General features: G+C 40.2%; 1 protein-coding gene across 1 annotated transcript; it reads right to left on the bottom strand.

Moving 5' to 3' along the window:
• Positions 1-447: 447 nt before the first annotated feature.
• On the bottom strand, positions 448-20,205 carry LOC102234923 (inositol polyphosphate 5-phosphatase K-like). The gene is made up of 13 exons (XM_005794973.2): positions 19,603-20,205; positions 13,558-14,137; positions 12,346-12,453; positions 11,378-11,486; positions 8,769-8,885; positions 7,446-7,621; positions 6,538-6,649; positions 6,115-6,224; positions 5,720-5,921; positions 3,917-4,054; positions 3,711-3,794; positions 3,525-3,629; positions 448-3,413 (listed from the first exon to the last, which is right to left on the bottom strand). Exons 2-13 carry the CDS (start codon positions 14,133-14,135, stop codon positions 2,931-2,933), a joined length of 2,322 nt encoding a protein of 773 aa, XP_005795030.1. The 5' UTR covers positions 14,136-14,137; positions 19,603-20,205; the 3' UTR covers positions 448-2,930.
• Between the last annotated feature and the right edge of the window lie 1,048 nt (positions 20,206-21,253).

The following is a 21,253-nucleotide window of genomic DNA, read 5'->3' as shown; positions in this document are numbered from 1 at the left end:
GTAACTATAAAACACCACGACTGAGACTACGGTTGTCACCATCTTATTAATAGGATCAAAGGGGGAAAGATCTGCGCAAGAAAGAAAAAAGCTTTAGCTATATACTGTATATATATATTAAAAAAAAGTTTTCATATTTTCAAAAATTAAAACATTCAGCAAGGAAAGTTTATTTACTCTACTGTACTCCCACTGTCATGTTAATCTACAGTTAAGCATTTCATCTTTGCTTGATGGGACTTCAAGGTACATAAGAATCTCTCTAGCAGGTCAATCCAGCAAATTTCCTGCCCACTTTTGTAAAATTAGTCCAGATTGAACTTCAGAGTTTGAGCAAAAACATGATTTAAATATTTCTTATTTTAACATAGACTTAAAATCCAATTAAAACAATGCAATTTTGTTCTCTTAAAAAAGCTTTTAAAACAAATCCTATGAAGTTCAGGGGGGGGAGGGTGTGTGTGTGTGTGTGTGTGTGTGTGTGTGTGTGTGTGTGTGTGTGTGCATAAATGCGTCGCACTGGATCAGCTCAGGTATTGCTGCAGTTATCACCTCTGTAGTTCAGGCCTGGTCAGTCGTTACTCAATCAGTTCTGGTGGGACAGCTGTGCTGTGACACCCAACACCTCTGTCCACACCCGCAGCATCCTGCTATTGACTGTACAGCCATCTATTTAAGGGCGCTCACACTCTTACTCTTTAGACTAGAATGTGTTGTGCATCTGAGAGCTTCCTGGATCACTGCCTCTGATCCACTTTCTCTGATTTAATGCACCCAGGAAGAATGCATCTCTTCTAAAAGAAGTGCTCCCTGCATATTTTATGACTGATGGGTCAAAATATGGACCACAAGGCAAGTGTGATAGAAATTGTGTATGTTTCTCTATGCAAAAATAAGTGGCACCAGTCAATAGTATGACACGCTGACCTTTTAACATGTTGGATAACTAAGTGAATTGTGATTTCATAAGTGCGATAACGTGCTCAGAGAGTGCAAACACAGAGTTGATACACTCTTTAATTTGTGTTGTGAGGCCAGACAGAATTGAGTTTTAATCAAAGGGGTACCGAGTTTCAAAAGTGATTTAATGTGTGTTGAGGATTGTGTGATTTTGTGGGTGTGTGTAGAAAACTGTTAAAAGACTGTGTGAATCTTCAGAGTAGTGCACAGAGTACACAGGGATCTGATGTGCTGTTCTTGCTGCAGAAAGCAATAAAGCTCACTACTCAGAAGAACCATCTCAACCGTCTGTGTTGAACATTTTTCCATTTTATCCAAGTCATGCAGCTTTGGCAGCTTGCAGACACTAGTACTATGGGTGATGTATGCTGGCAATGAGATTAGTGTCTTGCAAAAGTATTAATATCCCTTTAACTATTTCACATTTAGTTTTAAACGCAAATTTAAGGTATTTTATTGGGACATTTCATGATACACAAAGACGAGCTGGGAGGGAGATTATAGCCTCAGAGGCTCACTAGAGAAAGTTGATGGAACATCATGAAAACCCGAACATCATAGACAGGTCAGAGGTAAGGTTATGGTGAAGTTTTGGTCATTTCAAAAAGTACTGTTTAAAACATGTACAACAAAGAATAGCAAAACTGTACTTCAACCAAGTTGAAGCCATCCACCGAGTAACAGGTCTGATATGGAGGACATTAATCAGAGAAGCAGCCAAGAGGCCTATGGTAACTGTGGACGAGATCCACCGTTCAGATGGGCAAATCTGTTGACAGAAAAACTATTAGATGTGGATTCCACAGATCTGGACCAAGTCAAAAAGCAGTAAGAAAATAAATAAAGACATTATTTAAAGTAGCCCAAAGACATAAGTAGTTTGCCAAAATTAATGTCTGGAACACAGAAAACATGTGAAAGATGGTGCTCTGGTCAAATCAGACCAAAAGTTCAAGTTTTTTGTTCCTGAAAAAAACTTGAGACTGGGGCAGAGGCTCACCTTCCAGCATTTCAATCCACGCTGGATTAGGATTAAGGCGTCGCCTAAGCCTCCAAGTTTTGTTAAAAGACAGATGTGATGAGGCAAGTGAGGCAGTCACAGACTTGTATTAACTGACTTGCATAGGGACAAGCCAGGTTCGCAGGTCAATGGAGAGATGCAGCGATGACGTATAGTTTATGCAACCAGCCAGAAGCAGGACTTACAACCAGACTCGGAAATCATTTCATAACTAGGTGTGATATACGATTCATATGTGGATAATTTCCCCAGCTATCAACAGAAACTCTAAACTAAATTTTTTCACCACTACTGTTGCAGGTGTAATTACATGGAAAAGTGGTTTGTGAAAAATAAAGTATTGGGGAATGGTAATAAAAAACAGTATTTGTAAAAAATAACATATCAAATAAATAACATAGCAAACTGCCATAAGTAAATGGCAGTTTGCAGCTGTAATGTGATAAAATGTGTAAAAGTTCAGGAAGTACAGATACTTGTATAATGCACTGCTAACAAGTTAGATTTGCTTCAGGACTTAAGGTCAATAATTAAATTACTTTTTATCTATTTCTGTTGCTGATTTGAACTTTTCTGACCCAACGACTTGGCAGATCAACTATTGTTGTGAAAAGTGATGATGGAGTGTGTGTCACTTTATAACTGAGAATCTGTGAGAAAATCTAAATGCAAGTTGTCAGTTCCCTGTACTGTCCACACCTGAGAACGGACAAAGGTAGAGAAAACACCGGACAGAGTGAAAGATATACAAAAAAAAACAACAATATGCCAAGTGCACAACTCAACAGCAAGTAGAAACATTTTAACCAACCAGATGACTATTTCTGAAAAGGATGGCGTTATAAACTGTATATTTTCCTCACAGAAAACATACAGAGCAGTGACTGTATGAAATAAAGACACAACAGTTGGTTATATAACCTGTAAAAGCAGCCGGGCTTTTGTTGCATCACATTCCTGAACACTCCTTGTTTTTGTCTGTTGCCCCGTGACTGTGGCTGCCGTCTGCTGAGTGTCCCGTAGGCTCGCTCCCTGCAGCGGTGCCATCAGTGAGACCGAGCTCCTTCATCCTGAGCTCTGTAGGGCTGCTAGGGCGGGTGCTGGGGCGGCTGCCAGGGTGGCTGGCAGGCTGGTTGACAGGGTGGCTGGCAGGCTGGTTGCCAGGCTGGTTGCCAGGAAGGCTGCTCAAAAGGTTGCCAGCGAGGTTGCTCAAAAAGTTGCCAGCGATATTCCCGGGACGGCCTCCGCTATGGCTACGGCTACGGCTGCGGCTTTGGCTTTGCCTGCGGCTGAGGCTGCGGCTGCGGCTGTGTTTGCGCTGTACACTTGGACTGCGGGACAACAACTTCATGACAACAGTGCTGTCATTTTCTGAGCTGGCGTCAGAGCTGTCTGAAGAGCTGCCTGAATCGTCCACAGTGGGCAGCCAGATCTGAGGATTGATGGAAAAGTGTTAAAAAAGCTGCAAAATGCCAGTGAACTGTGAAGATGAAGACAACAGCTTTTTATTAGCACCAAGTTAAAAACAATGCGTTATGATTACCTGAAATGGCTCTGTTACACCCACAATGGTGTTCATGTTGTTGCTATAGTAACCCAAGATAAAATCCCCTGAGAATTTGGGTAATTCCTCCTCTGTAAAGTTTATCTGGAGAAAAGATTTTCAAATATTTATCGAATGTGACAGAAATACTCTCTAAGAGGAGAATCCAACGTGTCTATTGATTACCTGATGTTCCTGGGTGTAAACATTTGCGTCCTCATTCTTAGCCCACATGTATCCCACGTAATCTTTGTGGTGCTTGAAACCCACCTGTTGGTGCAACAACAAGATTACAACATGTAATTATTTCACTCCAAATTCTTGAAATTATGTCTGCAGGTGTGTTTGCTGACAATGACTCTTAACGGGGAAGTAGCAGTAGGACAAGTTACCTTATACAATCCAATCCAGTCCCAACTGCTTCGAGAGTAGTTGGGCATCAGTTTGTATATCACCTTTGCATCTTCTACACTCTTCCACTCATCCTCCACTATGAGAGTGACCAGAGGAATATCCACCCTGTATGGAAACTGAAAAGATTGAGCATAAGTCTGTTGATATTTAAGAGCTGTGGCTTTGGACGCCAATGTGGGTCACGAAATACTGTATGGGGCTGTGAGATGGGATCCACAGATTAAAATAGAAGGAAAAAATATCAAAAATTAACTGCTAAAATTATATGTCTTAATTGTTGTGAGAGACAGAAATACTCCAGCAGCTGAGACAAATTAGGACAGTGACACAATTTTTTTTTTTTCCTTAGTAACTTTACAGTTACAGTCTTGCTAAACCTTCTCCTGGGATGTTGTGATGGTACAAAGACATTCAATAATAAACAACTCATAAGCTAAAGGCTTGTATTTAGTAATATGTCCACATATCATATGTGTTGATCTTTCATTTTCAAAATGTCTGTAATTGGCTCTGGTGAACTTGTTATCAGCTTCTAGCGAAACCCTAACTTATGGTGACCCACACCTGCTTTTTCGGGGCTTGAAAGTTGTCAGTTCATTATTATTTTTGTTTTTTTTATTAACTATTTAAATATAAACCACAGTAATTTGATGGGATTAAGATTTTGGGAGGTTTTCTATATGGCCATGGTCCCAGAAATGATTGTCTTGCTCCTTACAGCTGCTTTGTCACCCCTTCCGCATCGCAATGGGAAGAAAGCAAGCAGTTAAGGCATGTAAGACATTCTGTTAAGACATTGTTTAACAGAAGTAAAAATTATGATCAAAGATCCCAGTGCCACCTATGAGAGAATTGGCTTCTATGGTGCCCTTCTTGACACCAGTGTCCAAATGCACACTCACATCTGTCCGCTGCTGTTCCTGAACAAGCTCTGCCTCGGTGGCAACCCAGCTGAACCCTCTACAGCAGACAATCCCTGCACTTGTAAGACTTTCTTGGACATCCTGAGGATTTCTAAGCAACAGATGAACTGCTCTACTCAAATTTCTTGATGAACTTGAGCTGTTTTAATACAAACAGAAGATGATAGCATGCATTTCCTTGGAGGTAACCACAGTTTAGAAAAGAAGAACAATTTTAATTGCATCCCTCTTTTAAAAGAAACATCCCTGCTTTTTAAATTCAGATAGATTAAACAAGTGATTGCTGCCCTGTCCTCTTGACATTTTCTCTGGAGCCAAGGGAAACTAACAGGTCATTGTGCTTAGCTGAAAGCAGATAATGAAAATAAATGCACCTTAGACTCAATGCAAACAACCACAAAAAACAAAGCAGTAAAGTGTGCAAAAAATATATTTCTGTCAATCTAAACTTTTGGCCATGACTCTAATTGTAAATACATAAAAGTAGGACTAAAGTTGCTAAAGCTGTTGGGTTGTCAGTGTTCTCATGCTTAAGTGACCAATTAGCAACATTTGTATACTTTAGCTACCCTTAGGTCACAAGTCCTTGCTGCTATTTTTTTGTATGAAAGGGCTTTTAAATCTTGGTTACCAATTATGCAGGAAGTAATCTGAATATAAACCCTCAATATTCAGATTATAGGTAAAAAAGAGTATGCACATATGCACTGATTTGAGTGAAGACTGTTCATTTACTGGGTAAAAAGTTTGAGTCCAGATAACCTTCTTTGAATGAACTTGTTGTTAGAACTGGTATTTCAACGTTTCAAAGATCCTAATGGTAACACCATCTTTATAATGTCTCCCACGCTGTCTCACCTCCAGGGTAAAGATGGACGACACCGGCTTGTGGTCACTGACTAAGTACTCCATGTGGCTTCGGTAGCAGTGCTGCGTCACTCTGATCCCTCTGGTCAACCCTGACACTGAAACACGCCTCTCCGCTGTCTGAGCAGCTGGTGCCGTGGCCCTCAGGCGCCACAAGATGCGGTCAGTCCAAGCTGGTGTACGCTTCTTCCCACTGGAATGATTTTGAGATGAAGATTGAACAAGACTGAGAAACTGATTTTTAAAACAAAGAATGTGCATTTTCATGACCCCTTCAGGGTAGTGAGGATCTTTCAGACATCAGAGTGTAATAACTGTTTCTTTGCTCGACTCTGATCTCTGATCAGTGGCCTAGAATCTGAAATACTCCCCCTGGCCTCACCAACCTTGTATCGTATGTGTTCGTTCCAACGTCAAACTTATAGGTGGGAGGAAATCTCAGCGGCCCCTCCTCGAATCCCTCCAACACTGTCTCACTGTCTTTGATCATGTTTAGCTGCAGAAAATTACAATAAATAAACCGCACGCCTTCTCACAAATTAATAAGTGCTTACAGAATTGTGAGTGTCTCCATTTCCCTCTAGTGGCAGAATGAAGGAATTGAAAATAAATAAAGCATTATGAGATCATGCTTCATTTTGATTTAAAAGTCATAATGAAAATAATTTTTGGGTTTATATAGAGTTTTTGTTTTCTAAAAATGCAAATGAAAGCAAACAGAAACCACATATTGTATTAAGTACTTTTAATGAGCAGCAGTTGAATAGTTTTACAGTCCTCTAGTAAAACACACAAACCCCTTTTTTTACCTGATCCTTCTCCCACAACATGGCGTATCTGTTGTTCTCGATCGCTGATTTCACAGTTTGGATATCCAGATTTTCAATGCGGAAATTAAGATCCCCAAACCAGAACAGAAGACTGAAAGGAAAGAAAAGATTTGATGAGAATGTATCATTTTAAAAACTGAAGAATTATAAAAGATTTGTGTTAATGGATGTTGACAGCAGACACAGAATTGCATCTCAGTAATTCACAATAAGATTGTTTATTTTGGTCATTTAATTTAAAATGTGAAATACATTTATATATCAATATAAAACAGAGCAACATCTGTCTCTAAGGCATTGATTTCTGTTAATTTTAATAAATCCAAAATGCATCTTCTGAGAAAATTAGAATATTTAATGCAAAAAACAACAACCATAAATTAAACTCTAAAGTGACTCAGTAAATATAGTGTAGAGTCTGGATATATTAGTCAAAGTAAAACACATCTGTTTTGTTTTTCTTTATATAAATGTAGATTTTATCATTTTGATAACACATGAAGGAGTACAGTCTGGAAACTCAGAATACTACTATACTAAATGTCTTTCTTTTCTATATTTTTTCTCATTAAATTAAATAATTAAAAAAAAATTTATTGTTACCACATATCTTCCTACTATTGTTTGAGCTTCAACAGTGAGCCATTGGCTCATTCATCCCTCTGTCGTCTTGTTTGGTAATGAAAAAATATAAATCTTTCACTATGCCACTTTCACCTGTTTCAACAGTAGATACCATTTAATGAACACAAACACAAGTCTGCCGTTATTCACTCTACATTTAAATATTCCAGTGGTTTCATCTGATGTTTGCAAAGCTTACAAAAACCAATATGAATCATAACTAATAGATGTGTGAACCTGTGGTTGTATGTGCAGAGACTTACTCATGATCCAGAACACCAGTGGGCCCCTGGATATCAAACTGCTGCTGCTGCAAGATGCTCTCGAAGTCATCCATACGCTCGTCCTGGTTTTCCATGTGAGCAGGCAGGTGGCAATTGAGGAAGCAGATGCTGTGGCCAAACACGGTCATTCGGGCACTAATGCCGCCTTTATTCCCCTGCAGAATGGGCATAGCGAAAGTTTTTAACTGAGGGTTTCTTAAAAGTCTAAGAGCAACATACAAAAGAAAAAGTATTAGCAGTTATCGGTTTTACATGTTCTTGGATAAAAATTTAATAATTACTGAATGTATGATTGATTGAGTAATTATAATAAACCTCCTCAAACAGTAAGTAGCATGGTGAGTGTCGACTGTACGGGTATGCTTCACAGCGAAACAGGAAGCGCCCTCATTAAAGAGCAGACAGCATCAATATTTGATGCAGAGAGTCAAGTGCACACCGGGGGGAGAAATGATTCAGTGGATTCTCTGCTATCTGTGACTCATTAAAACAATGCTCCAGAAGAAAATCTGCATATCTTGGCAAACACGGCAAAAATTGATCTAAAGGTTCATAATAATGAAATTCAATGGTTCTTTAGTTGTGGTACAAGTACCCCTGCTGATACTGGGGTTGATTTTAGTGGTACACTGAAGATATTCTGTACATTGATCTTTGCTTTAGACAGAAATGAGTCAAAAGCGAGGGACTGTGGAGAATAATTAAAGAACTTCCAGAATGAGCTGAAGCAGATAACAGTTGACCAGAAATAGCTGGAAATCACATCAAACCCATCTTAGCTATATTCCGGTGACAAGATGGAAAATATTGTGCTGTTTGGTAGCAATACAAGACAATAAAAAAGTTTTTTGGGATTTAATTTATTTAAACATTAAAGAAGCAGGTTCACTGACAAATGTTGCAAAGTATTGAGTGTGTGTATGTGTGTGGGTGTGTATGTACGTGCGCATGCCTGTGTGTGTGTGTCTTAATGAAACATACCCAAAAAGGAATTTTATTTTAGGAGCTATAACAATGGTTTTTGTCGTATTAAATTTTGAGATCAGGGCTCAGGACTAATGAGACTCACTGACACTGTTGATTCTAACTGACTTTCCATGCATTGAGAGAGCTTGTTTGTTAGATTATAACATGTATCATTTTAGCATCATAACTAAACGACACAGCATTTGACTAACAAATTATAAGAAGTGATAGGACACACTCTTTCCTGCTTATGTCTATATCAATGCATCAATAACTGGGATGCATGCCTTCAGCCGCAGTGGGTGCGTTTTCTCTAACCCTTTGCAGCCATCTTACCCAATAACCCCCCATTCCTGTGCGGGTGGTCTCTGTCAGGACTCCACGGAGGAAAGGCAGATGGAAGTATTTCGCAAAGACCAGCAGTATCAGGCCCTGCATTCGCTCGGATGTTATCTGAGGGACAGAAATGTAAAGCTGGGTAAGGCTAGGAGCATCAAAAGGCAGGAGAGATATGATGAGCAACTTTGCATGAGTCGCACAAAAGCACACCCATAGAAATGCAAAACATCATGACCCTTCGTCAAAGTGCCTGCGGCCTTGCTGTGCAGCTCCTGAACACAATGCAGTGTACATAGAGGACGGAACAGCATCTAGTTCATCCAAACATAGGAAGAAAGGTGACATTAGCACTCTTTATCCTCCAACCTCCAGTCTTGTGTTGTGTTGCATTATAATATGCATATCATGACATTTGTGTTCCTCTGACATTAAACAACACTGGAGGTATTGTTGCAGCGTTAAACACACCAAACCGTCACGTACGGGAACAGAAATTTGCATGATATGTCAAACCTGTTCCCACATTTGTACACATGTTCCCCCCTCCCTCACCCTCTGTCAAGTCGTTCACAGACCCCAACCCCCAACCACAGTCTGAAGAAGCACAATCACACCCGGGCTGAAATCCCTCACAGGCAAACATCCCCACGTGACCAGCCTCTCTTTTCCTGCATACTAACAGCCTATTTGAACAACTTTGTTGCGTAAGAGGTTCAGCGCAACTATAAAGACCATCCAACATAATGCTGCCTGCCTATGCTGCGACTAAAAAGAATCTCCAATCAATATCTGTCCCACTCGTCCCACTTGTTTTGCTCAGAACAGATAAGTTATTTAGACCCAAAGACAAGTGACCGAGCCAGATGTGTACATTTGACTTTATGCAACAATGTCCATGCCAAAGGAAATGAACTATGAGTAACAAATAGTGACGTCAGCAGGGAAGCTTGTTAATTTGAAGTAACAGTTTCTTCATCCCGGTCTCCAACACAGATGACAACAGAAACATCACAATCCTCCTCCACACTTCCATTATTTAGAGCAATAACCACGCTTCATTAAAATTATGTAAATTATGTTTATTGTTCTTCGTATGAAACAACTTGATTTCCCAAACTTACTGGATTGTGCCATGCTACTGTTAGATAGTGTAAACTCTAGCTTACAAACACAGAAATGATAGAGACAATCAGCAGAAAGTTTGTGGTGAATCACCAGTAAATAAAAATGCCCCGTAAGCTCTGCACTACTGCAGTGAAGGGCTGATTCCTGTGCTTGCAGTAACCTGTAAACAAGACTTAGAGAGCAGAGAGCAAGGCAGATGAGCTCTTTTGTTACTGTGTCTTTTCACCACTGATGCCCCTTTATATTTTTCACACTTCGCCATATTACAGCCACACTTCAATGTATTTCCTCTGGATTTGAAGAAATAAACCAACACAAATTGGTGCATAATTTGACTTGAAAGGAAAAGGATGCACATTGTCTGGTATGTATTTAGCATTTCTTTACTAAGTAATATCCAGTGTTCTTTTGCTCTGGTGTGAGAGAGTTTTGACCGACAGAACGGCCCACCAGGTCATATCTGCACTTTTGCAGTTAACAGTAGTCAATCACTGTTACCAACTAGCAACGTTCTTGGGGCTCTAGACAAAAAAAAAAACCTGTTTGGGTTTGCACAGCATATCCTTTGCATTTTTTAGTAAAAACTTTGAGACCCATATATAATTTCTTCCACTTGATAATTGTACACCACTTTGAGTTGGTGGATAACATAAAATCCCATTGACATACATTAAAGCCTCGGGTGCACAGTAAACAATTAGTGAGGGGTATTATCACTTTCGTAAGGCGTTGTAACTTCCTATTGAGGAACACTTGCTTTAAAAAAATCCTGTGTTTTAAAACTCCTGACCTACTGTTGAAATATTCACTGGAAGCAGACACACAAAGATGAATTTGAAGAGGTTCAAACCAAGTTAGTAAGCCATGAAATAGCTGGGGGACAGCATCAATTTCACTGTCAGAGGCCCATCCACACAGACAACATGATCCAAAAATAAAACTGCACCCTGGGAGACATTTGTCCAACACTTTTTTGCTTGACAGCTCATTCATACGCACTCTGGCTCAACACAGCAACTGTGCCACGCTTTGTTCCAGAAGCAGCCAGTGCAACACCAACCACAGCTGCAATGTGTGCTTTGATATGAAAACTGCAAACACAACAAGAGAATTTACTGCTTTTTTTTTTTGTAAATGTCTTATGTAAATTTTTTGGGAAGCAGGTGTACTAATCTGAGTATCACCACAATTTCTTGGTATATGGTATATGGAACCTTTCAGGCATAAATTATAGAGCTACAAAGTTACAGTGAGGAACACTCAGTGAGAGCTCAGCAGACAGCAGAGGATAATAGATCCAACGACATAGATGCCTGTTTTAAATCATCACCTCATCCGTTGCTGAGGGAACAAAATAAGCCTGAACAGCAAGAAGCTGAGATCTCCTCAGTGATAATGCAACATGCACAAAGATGAGCTGTTTAGCATTTTATTCTGAGAGTGAGCATTATTATTTACAACAAAAACAAACCATTACTGACCAGCACATAACCAAAGGGGCTCAGTCTCTCCATGCAGACGTCGCTCCACTGGTCTGTGAAGAGGACATCTTTCAGCCTTTTGTTAATCATGGAGTTCACCTCCTGCAACCTTGGAAAGAAAATGACACAAAAAATAAATTTCCAGAGAATTTCCAGTTGGACACATTTAAATCTCAACCCGATACTTTATTACCAGCACCGTCGTCACTGGTCACACAGTGCTCTGAAAATATTTTCTCAGAGCATTGTGAGAAGTGCTCTGAGAAAGGGGACTGTAAGCAGTCCCCTTTGCAGACTGCTTATACTCTGCTTTTTTGTCACATTGAAATTTTTCAGAGCAACAAATTTAAATAAATACAATATGCAGTTTTAAGATGATAATTTAATTACTTAAGGGGAAAAGAGCTACTTTAAATACCAGCCTGGTCCCATGCAGCAACATTACCACCACCACTGTTGTTAAATCGAGAAATAACAGTAGTGATTAATCACATTTATTTGGTTTGGTTTGAATGGGCTGTCCATTAGAATCAAGACATCACTGAAACGGAACCTCTTTGACAACAAGAAATAGGCAGAAATGTCTCAAAGAGCAACACATTTTCCATGAACCACTCCTCCACATGATCTAAAAGTGATGCCTGTTATCAAAAGCAGTGTAGCAGCTGTCACTGTCAACCAGTTATTAGGTCTTGAAGGCCACTACTTTACCACACAGAGCCAGGTTTGCTTGGAGAGCTATTTTCTAAATAAAAGGAAACCATCATTTAAAAACTACATATTGTATTTATTCAGGCTATCTTAGTCTCCTATTGAATTTTGTTTGATAATCTAAAACATAAAAAACAGCTGAAGCAGGAGAAATCCACAAGGAGGCAAATACTTTTTCCTCAGCATAATATGCAGGACAAGCCATCATAAAGTGACCAGTGAGGAACCCACTGACGTGTCCCCCACAGGACACTCACCCGATGATGTACATGTCTGTGTTTCCGTCTCCCACGTTCAGTCCAAGCAGAGTGGTGATGTCTTCAGGTGGCGTGGCACAGCCCACATTCCAGGTGATGATGTGCACCCTGTCAGGAAAGGGTGGTACATAAGCTCCCACTGCCACTCATCGCCTACAGATGTGACTCACAGCTCACAGATTGAATGAGACAGCAACCTCTGCACCAACATCTCATTGTGTCTTGCCTTTCCCTTCCTTTACTTTCACGCCATAGCAGGAGACATTTAAATATTCTTGTTAAGTCTAGTGTTTGAATTTTGATCAGTTTTTGTATATTGCATTGCTGGGTGGTCAGTTTGGCCCATCAGGCAACAGGATTCAGTACATCTTATACTGTCTGAAGATCAAGATTTCAGACTCTGACATGACCTTTGTTTGTTTAAGTACATATGTTTCTGTTGAAACCAGAAAGTCTGTGAGCAGATGACAGCACGGCACTGCAAAAGCAGAGATTTCTTCGCCACAGTCAACATTTATCTCCATGAGGAGGAAGAGAAAAGTTGTTGTGCACATGAGCAATCTACAAACCTTGCTGGAAGAATTATCAAACATATTATCAAACATAATACTACTTTTAAGCCTTAATCCTCTCAGCACATTAAATTGTGTGAAAAGATGGACGATGTGCTAAAGCTGAACCATTATAATGTCCCATCAGTGCAGAAGTATTTTTTTTTTAATTAATATCATGTCTAACAACCCTTTTACTTCAGTTAGAGAAACTCAGTGAAGCTGGAGGAATCCCTCAGTAGATGGGGACATTGTGGCCAAAAAGGAATAGATGCAGTCAGCAACAATACTCAACTGGGCTGATTCTCAGGGGTTCAGTGTGTGTCAAGAAAACGCCATGTGATTGGCTGATTTATTATTTGCGTTGACAAAGAATTGAACAGATACAGAGAGCAGTCAGCAAGTTTAGACTGTTTTAATTTGTGAAAAGAATATATTATTTATTTAAAAAGCATATAAATTAGCCTAGAACGTTAAAAAAATTATAGAGTAGGCTATTACTAAATGCTAATACGATACAGCATAGCTAGCTAAGCCTCAGTGCATAAAAATAACTGGTATGTGTACTGAAGCAACTGCCTTAGCTGTCTGTGAATGGGAGGCCAAATAAAACATTCAGGAACACGAATGCCGGGACAAACAAAGAGACAGAGGAACCAACCTGAACTCCTCCTGAACCTGAGGCAGAGTATCAGCGGTGCCCGCCAAGGACATGGCTCTCTGCGCATGCGGGTTCAGGTGAGAGGGCACAGGTCTGCTAGGAGGTGGTTGGGGCACAGATGCAGCTCTGACCGGGTGGTGACCTGGACCTTTAGGACCCGCCTTGACACTCAGCCCAGTTTGCTCTTCGGTCTGGGGAGAGGGTTTGGGCTGGCTTACCACACTGCCGTCAGGAGTGGTCTCATTCTGGTTAGTTTGTGAAGCAGGTTCGGTTTTGGGTTCAGTTTTGGTTTCAACTCTGGATTCAGTTTTGGGTTCAGCTTTGGGTTCAGTTTTGGGTGCAGCTTTGGGCTCAACTCTGGGTTCAGTTGGTTCTGAAATATCTACAGATGCCTCAATCCTAGGACTTCTCTGGGGCCGCGGAGGCCTGGAGGGAACCGGACGCTGACTGGTGCTGGGATTGTTGGGTCTATCTGAGGCTGCAGCTTGAGCTGCAGTTGAAGCTGGGGCTGAAGCCTCTGCTCTGCTTCGTGACTCCTGTTTTTGTCTCTTGCTTTGCCTCACGTTATGTTGGTCCATTTCTGGGAAATAAAAAGATAAATATTAAACTTGCATGATTTCTATTTTGTTTACATTTTAGCAATATACAGTACGTTGTAGAAATATTTTCACACTCAAGAAACCACACTTTCATCTATCTTATTGTGATTTTATGTTAAACTAAAAGTAGTGCCTAACCTAAAACTAAGAGGTAGAGAATATATGTTTTTTCTATTTTTGACAAAAAACATAACCAATCTGGTGTGCATGTGTATTAAGCACCGATATTCTGATAAGACTTGGAAACTGAAGTTCTTCATCAAATTTGATCGAGCCTAGGCTGTTTTACAAAAAATAAATGAATAAAAATGTCGTTCTCTAAATTTGCAAAGGTTTAAGCAGCATGCCTGATAAGACCTGATGTCGTAATTATTCTTAATACCTGATGAATATTGACTGTGAGACAGCTAAATCAAGAGTATTTAATACTAAATTGTATCTAAAAAATATATTGAAAACCATTGATCCCTTTTCCTCTTCACAATTAAAATCCAAATCAAGTTTATTTGCATAGAACATTTCAGCAGCAAGGCGGTTCAAGGTGCTTTACATAATAAAAACAGAAAATTACAACATCATAAAGAAAACACAATACAGTCAACAACTGAACAAACATTACATTTTGATGTTATGTTAAATAAATTACACTTTGCAAGGCAATGTAAAAATGTCTGGCAATCTGACAGTTAAATTTACAGATCATATTTTCAAAGGGTAAAGGAAATAAAGTAAACCTTGTTCAATACACGGGTCAATTAAGTTGATGACTGTAAGACTGTCCTGGTGTCAGATTGACCCAGAATTACAACAGAGTCATTCCTGAGTCAAATTGTTGTCGCTGTTCAATTACCTGCTTCCTCAAGGTATCGGAAACAGCTGAACACAGCTGAGTGTATTGATTTCAAACAAATGAAAGAATAAATGTGAGAACTAACAGGAGAGAAGAAAGACATGAGAAGAGACATCTCATTGTCCTAACCTGAACATAATTTACTATTGTCTCCACTCCTGCAGCAGCAGGCCAATGGTTTTCAAGCAACAGAGCTGTTGAAAATTTGCTTAAAACTAGCAGCGAAAAAACAGCGTGGTCCAAAACCTTGCAAATCACAAGCATGGATTACAATGAAAAAAAGAGAGAGGAAGCTGCACAGACAGACAGAATGAAACGGAAGACAAAGAGGCAGAAATAAAGGAGGAATTTAGGCCAAACGATTTGGGTAACAATCCATTTAGTCGTTAATGACTAAATAAATCCCTTATTTGCTTTTCTGAGCTTCCTCACATGCCAAGCAACGGTACTGAATAAGAAGTGCTTTTACAATTTGCAGTCTAGTGGGTAATATATTGAAGTAATGACAAGGCCCACTTAACCAATATTATCACAAATAATAAAAATTTATAAAAAATAATTTTTTCCCCCCCATTATTCTTGTAAATGAAATATTGAAAGATTTTGTAAAGCCCTGACCCCCCAATACTCATTCAGATTCATCATCAACAGCTATAAAACAACAGCAAAATGCACTCTTTCTGGACAAATTGGCTATTTAACTGTCCACACAGTTAAATGATTTAGGAAGCCTTCATTTATTAAGAACAATTTCTATGGCCAGACATTAATTATTTAGTGAGAGAGAAGTTAAATGTGAATTCAATACTTCAATTTTAAGCAACTCCAGCCTTGAATCCTCCACCCACGGTAACTATTTTGACACCAAAGAGTGTTGTCTGTAGCAAATGGTACCTCTCCAATGTAAGTACCGTACATAAGAACAGGATGTTAAATCCTTTCAGCAATCAAAATATCATGTAGTTAGGAACAATCCCCCGTATGCATGTAAGGATAAAAAAGCTGATGACCCCAATCCTTCAGTTAGTGATGGCTGAGACATTCATCATAAAGACAGGAACAAAAATGCCAGAGTCAGATTTTTGTTGAGACTGAGAACCTTTCAGCAGCAAAGTGATGTTAATGGCTACTACATCCCATTCCCCACATGGCTGGAACTGCATCTTTGCATTGTGTGCACAGTTTGGGTCAGTAGGGAGAGAGAGAGAGAAAAAGAGAGAGAGACAGCTTCCTGCTCAGGGACAAAGAAACAACAGCGCTCTCGTCTGATTATTCACACGACCTTGAGCAGACAGAGGCCCCCCGACTGTCATGCTGTGATGAGAACCACCTCAGTATTTCACATGTACTCAGAAACACGCTGCTTGTCCAGTCCTTGATAACCTGGAAACTGACTGGACATGGTGTACTCCTGAGGTCTATGCACTGCATTGAGTGAGGGGTTGGGTAGAGGGGGTGCGTTGGAGCGAGCAGGGTAAGTGGGCACACGTGGATGTGGGTGGATGCAAAACGAGGTAAGGGAACGGGAGGGAGAGCAAACCAAGACAGCCCCCTTCAGTGGCACCACTGTCTTTCTGCGGAATGTCTCTCAACTGATCCCCTCACACTTCCCTTTGGCGTTGACTGTTTATCCAGCCTCTAATCCTTCTTCTCCGGCTCTCTTATCGCCCCATTTTTCCAATCCTTTCTGTCCCCACTTCTTCGCACAGGCCCATTGTTCCATCTTACCCACCTTCATCATCACCATCCTGTAATTTTTCTTCTCACAAGGAGATGAAAACCTAAAACATTGATCACAATGACTCCCATTCCCTCGCTTACTTATCCCCTCCGGACGAGCATCCATGTTCTGTGACATGCACTGCATTGTTTTCCCTCAGCCAACCGCCCCACCATCAGTGACGTCAACCAGCCACAATCCGAACATCCACTGTCACAACAAACATCATTAAATAATAAAAGAGAACGAGCCAAACATTAGCTTTTCTGGGAACGATTACCACTTCCATGCCCACTCACGTTCACCGAGGCAGGAATGAAATGATTGGATAATAACAATCCTGTCACAGTGTTTACATGCTCCTTCCTTCAGGCTCGAGAGCTGAGAGCCAGGAAGCATGCAGTCAGTGCAACCCAAACAGCAGCCTCCAGCCGGCCTTCTTGGCTCCTCTGGCAGGATTAATTGACAACAAAGATAGCTTTAGATGGATGAGTCAGACAAATAGCGAGGAGCCAATTTGCTTTAGATACTAAGGGTAAAAAACAAATCAGCTGTGTGCTTGCGCTGATTATTCTTATCTAAAATTGCTGGCTTTGCATGGCTGCATCGTGTTTATTCCCGACAGATTCTGATCTCTTTGGTGTTTAGTGTTGAAATTAAAGCCATGCAGCGTGCTGGTGATGAATGCCTCCAGAGTCGTACGCCCCTGTGACAAGGATACTAATGATGACCCAGACAGCGATGAAACCAGCAGCTGCTGCCACAGCTCTAAATGGCTCCTTCCAGGTCCTAACGCCAATGTGCATTACACCCCCATCTTTCTAGGGGGCGCCGTTTCTTTGATCAAGTCAAAATGATTCTCCTTTCAATTTTTAATAAGAGAGATACAGCGATCAATCAGCCATCGATTGGAATCTGACGGTTTTCCCTTGATCGACTCTGATCAGTCATGTGCAGGTCAAACACTGAAAGATCAGAATTTTTCCTCTATTTACATAAATGCATCAAAACTTAGAGCACCTATGTTTGGCCTATAACTGCATCAACCAACAGCATGGAGTTTGTTGCAGTAAGGGATTCGTGACTAGATTAATCTCTACAACCTATAGCTCCTGTCACCGTGTATCCTGTCTTGTCATCTGGATATTGAAAACAATGGGTCATGTGGGTCTAAATATGAGGGAACGAAGGAGAACATTGTGGAACACGGAGTCCTGTTACACCACTCATACATAACCGTACTCAATAGTGTGTATGCTCATCATTTCTGACATCGTAATCAGAAATGATGTGTTACTTTTGCACAAATATCACATTCCCAAGTTCTTCTTGATATTTAAGGGTCAACTGACATTATTGAAATGAAATTTAATTTATTTTGCGAGTTAATCTTAAATCACTGCACACAGCATTACTTAATGCTATGACTGGGACACTGCTGCAGTAACCAAGTCGCAGCTGTGTTGAACTGGTGTAAACATATGTTACATGACAGCAGTGGCTCACACAATTTTCTGACATGCCCAACAAATCTACAGAAGGTGATAAAATCGTTTATGCTGTAGCATTAAGGAGCATTTCCTTACTCCACCACTGAAATGGAAGGCTTATAGGCAAAAGTGTAACAAGGATATTAACAACTAATTTATTCTTTTCACTAAGGGCTTACAATATTACATGAACATATTGCAGCTTCAATGCCAGTTATACTGTTATTCCCCCTATTCTTCTCTTCTCTTTTTTTCAATCAGCTGTAGGCAGGAAGCCCAAGTTATTGTCAACTCTAACTGATAATGTCTGTAAGCCCCCAAAACTGTCGCACTGTGAATTTGAGTCTGATAGCACTGTCGGGATTGATGTTTTTGCTATTTGAATGATTTCTTTCAATTGAAATTCAAACTGTGATCCATCAATTAAAAATGGTGCAAAGCAACCCAATGGAAACGTTATGCTTCAGTTTTCTCTAATTAAAAATATCATACATGTATGATGCAAATCATTTTGAACTGTCAATTAATCTTGTGGTCAAAAAGAAAATTCAAAGACAAACTAATGAAACACAATCCCCCTGCATGCAAATGTCTAGCTCTCTTACTGAGAGGTCGGTTCATTGGCCACAGACCCTTCCTGGAACAGCAGCTTCACGGCTCACTGACTGTTCTTCCAGCAAATACCAAAACTTGAGCAAGGCTGGCTGCATTAGAATTGCATGCACTGATTTAAACTCTAGCATTGCCACAGGTGATTCTGCTTGCAACTACAATTTTCATTTAATCTACAAACTACATGCATGGCTTAGTGCTTATATCTGTCTCGCCCTCTCACTGAATATTAAACTACATGTAATGATTTTTTGTGACAGTTCAGCATGCAGAGCATGCAGCAGTACATTGAAAACATGGAAAACACTGGAACACATACAATAATAGTGTATGCAGTACATTTATGCTCAGAAACAGTGTTCAGATACTGGGACAGAAAGGAGCGCTGTCTCATCTGGAATGGAGCATGAGGTAATTTGGCCTAATAAACACTCAGACATCAAGGACAGCTTTTGTAGCCAGAAAAGAGCATGAAGGTCATTTTAACGGTGTCAGTGTTTTGCATTAAAACATGATCTCAGGCATGTGGGTGCCAGAATGTGTAACTGTGCGCATGCATTTAAGATAAGGGATGAAAATATAAAAGTGATTCATCAGCAGGTGGGAGAAAGGTGAGCAGTTTTTCTCTCCTTCAACATGACTTATAAACAAGAACATTCTGACACAAGCAACCAAAAATAACAATACACAGACTGAAGTAATGGCTGCTGGAAACACCAAGACTCTCTACAGAAATATTTTTAAGCTCATGAGTCTATTACTGAACACCTTTACCTGTTCGGGTTTTTCTGTGCGAAGGTCCGTGGCAGTTCTGCTGGGTACACCCTGTGTGCAGGTACGGGTCGTTCAGTCCGAGGTCTGGGTGGAAAATGTACAAGACTCACTCCCTGTTACAGAGAAACACAGTGAACTTTCCTGTGCTGCCACCTCCGAGTCACCATCGGCATCTCTTCTCACTCCTCCTTTTCTTCCTTCTTTCCTTCCTCAGTCGGTGGATTGGTGGAGAGGAGGCGCAGGCAGGTAGGTGGGCTTAAAGCGATGCTGACCACAGGTTTATCACCAGGCAGGCTACATCTCCCAGAGCCGTGCGTCTAACCGAGGACATACATAGGCTGAAGCTGCAGCCTGCTGACATGCCCTTCAAACTACAAAAAGACGCCCCGGACGACGTGCGCCTGCAGTTTCCGTAAACGAGCAGCCGCTGAGTGAAGGAGCTGCGTGGGGTTGATAATTGCACAGTGCATCCGACAGGAAGGCACACACAGAGCTACAGCACCTAGAACAGATTTGTAGGAGCAAACTGTAGCCTCAACGAGAGGGCCCGGTTGGCAACCAGCAACACATCCGTTCCCCGATTCCCCTCTGGTTTCTATGGAAATAAACGAACTGTTGTCGGTTTAAACCGCAACCTGCGTCGATTCCAACGGTAGGTGCTATTCTACGTAACACCACTCTATATTGGCACCAGAGTGCCACCTAGTGGTCTGTATTATGAAGTCCAGGTTATAAAGATACAAGATAATGTTCTTTAATCTATAAAAAAGGGTAATGTTCTATAATGTCTGCGTCCCCAGAACCAGAACCAAACGAGGAGAAGCAGCTTTCAGCATCTGTGCACCACAAATTTGGAACAAACTCCCAGAAAACTGTAAAACAGCTGAAACACTGACTTCTTATAAATCTAAACTAAAAACCCACCTGTTTAGAATTGTATTTGAAATGTAATCAATTACAAATTTATTGATGTTACTTGACTTAATGATTGATTCTATATTGCATTGTGTTTCTGTGTTTGTAATGATGTAAAGCACTTTGAAATGCCTTGCTGCTGAAATGTGCTATACAAATAAAATTTGATTGATTGATTTGATTGAATGTTCCAAATCTGTTATCATTTACAAAAAATATTTAAAAAATTACTTTATGTAAACTACAGCTGTAGATAAAAAAGAGGATTTGATGATTTCCAGCGCCCACAGCAGGTCAACTAATATAGATCTCCTTCATGTCATCCATGTTTAGAGATTTGTTTTGCATTGTACGTAATGTATTTATGGCTAACAACATAGGGCACAATGTATTACATTAATTTACCATGCGCAGAACATCTGTTTCCTGTCACAGTCAATGTATTTTTTTTCTCATTGTCTGACATTAAATTAGACTAAGCGAAATTACATGTTTTAACTAAATACCAGAATAGTGAGATAAGGGGTAGGATTATGCAACCATTCATTTCTTCCTACTTCTTTTCAAACAGGATAGTAGTGGCAGGTTAATTATTTAACATTAATAGCAATTTACTGGATGATGCTACAGATGTAGGGTATAAAAATAAGTTCTAACCACTCCTTTGAACTTGTAAATATACTTTGCTACTGTTTCTTCTTTTGTTTTGTTAGCCTTTCTTTTAAATTTATTTTGT

This window comes from Xiphophorus maculatus, chromosome 12 (assembly GCF_002775205.1).
Source record: "Xiphophorus maculatus strain JP 163 A chromosome 12, X_maculatus-5.0-male, whole genome shotgun sequence".
In the NCBI taxonomy this organism is placed as follows: Eukaryota; Metazoa; Chordata; class Actinopteri; order Cyprinodontiformes; family Poeciliidae; genus Xiphophorus; species Xiphophorus maculatus.
This window is presented reverse-complemented; position numbering and strand designations above follow the sequence as displayed.

Excerpts from the sequence above, each read along its gene's own strand:
- LOC102234923 (XM_005794973.2), bottom strand. The coding sequence starts at position 14,135 with ATGGACCAACATAACGTGAGGCAAAGCAAGAGACAAAAACAGGAGTCA. Across the intron at positions 6,225-6,537 it reads TGTTGTGGGAGAAGGATCAG|CTAAACATGATCAAAGACAG; the intron begins GTAAAAAAAGGG and ends AATTTTCTGCAG. Across the intron at positions 4,055-5,719 it reads CGTCCATCTTTACCCTGGAG|TTTCCATACAGGGTGGATAT; the intron begins GTGAGACAGCGT and ends CAATCTTTTCAG.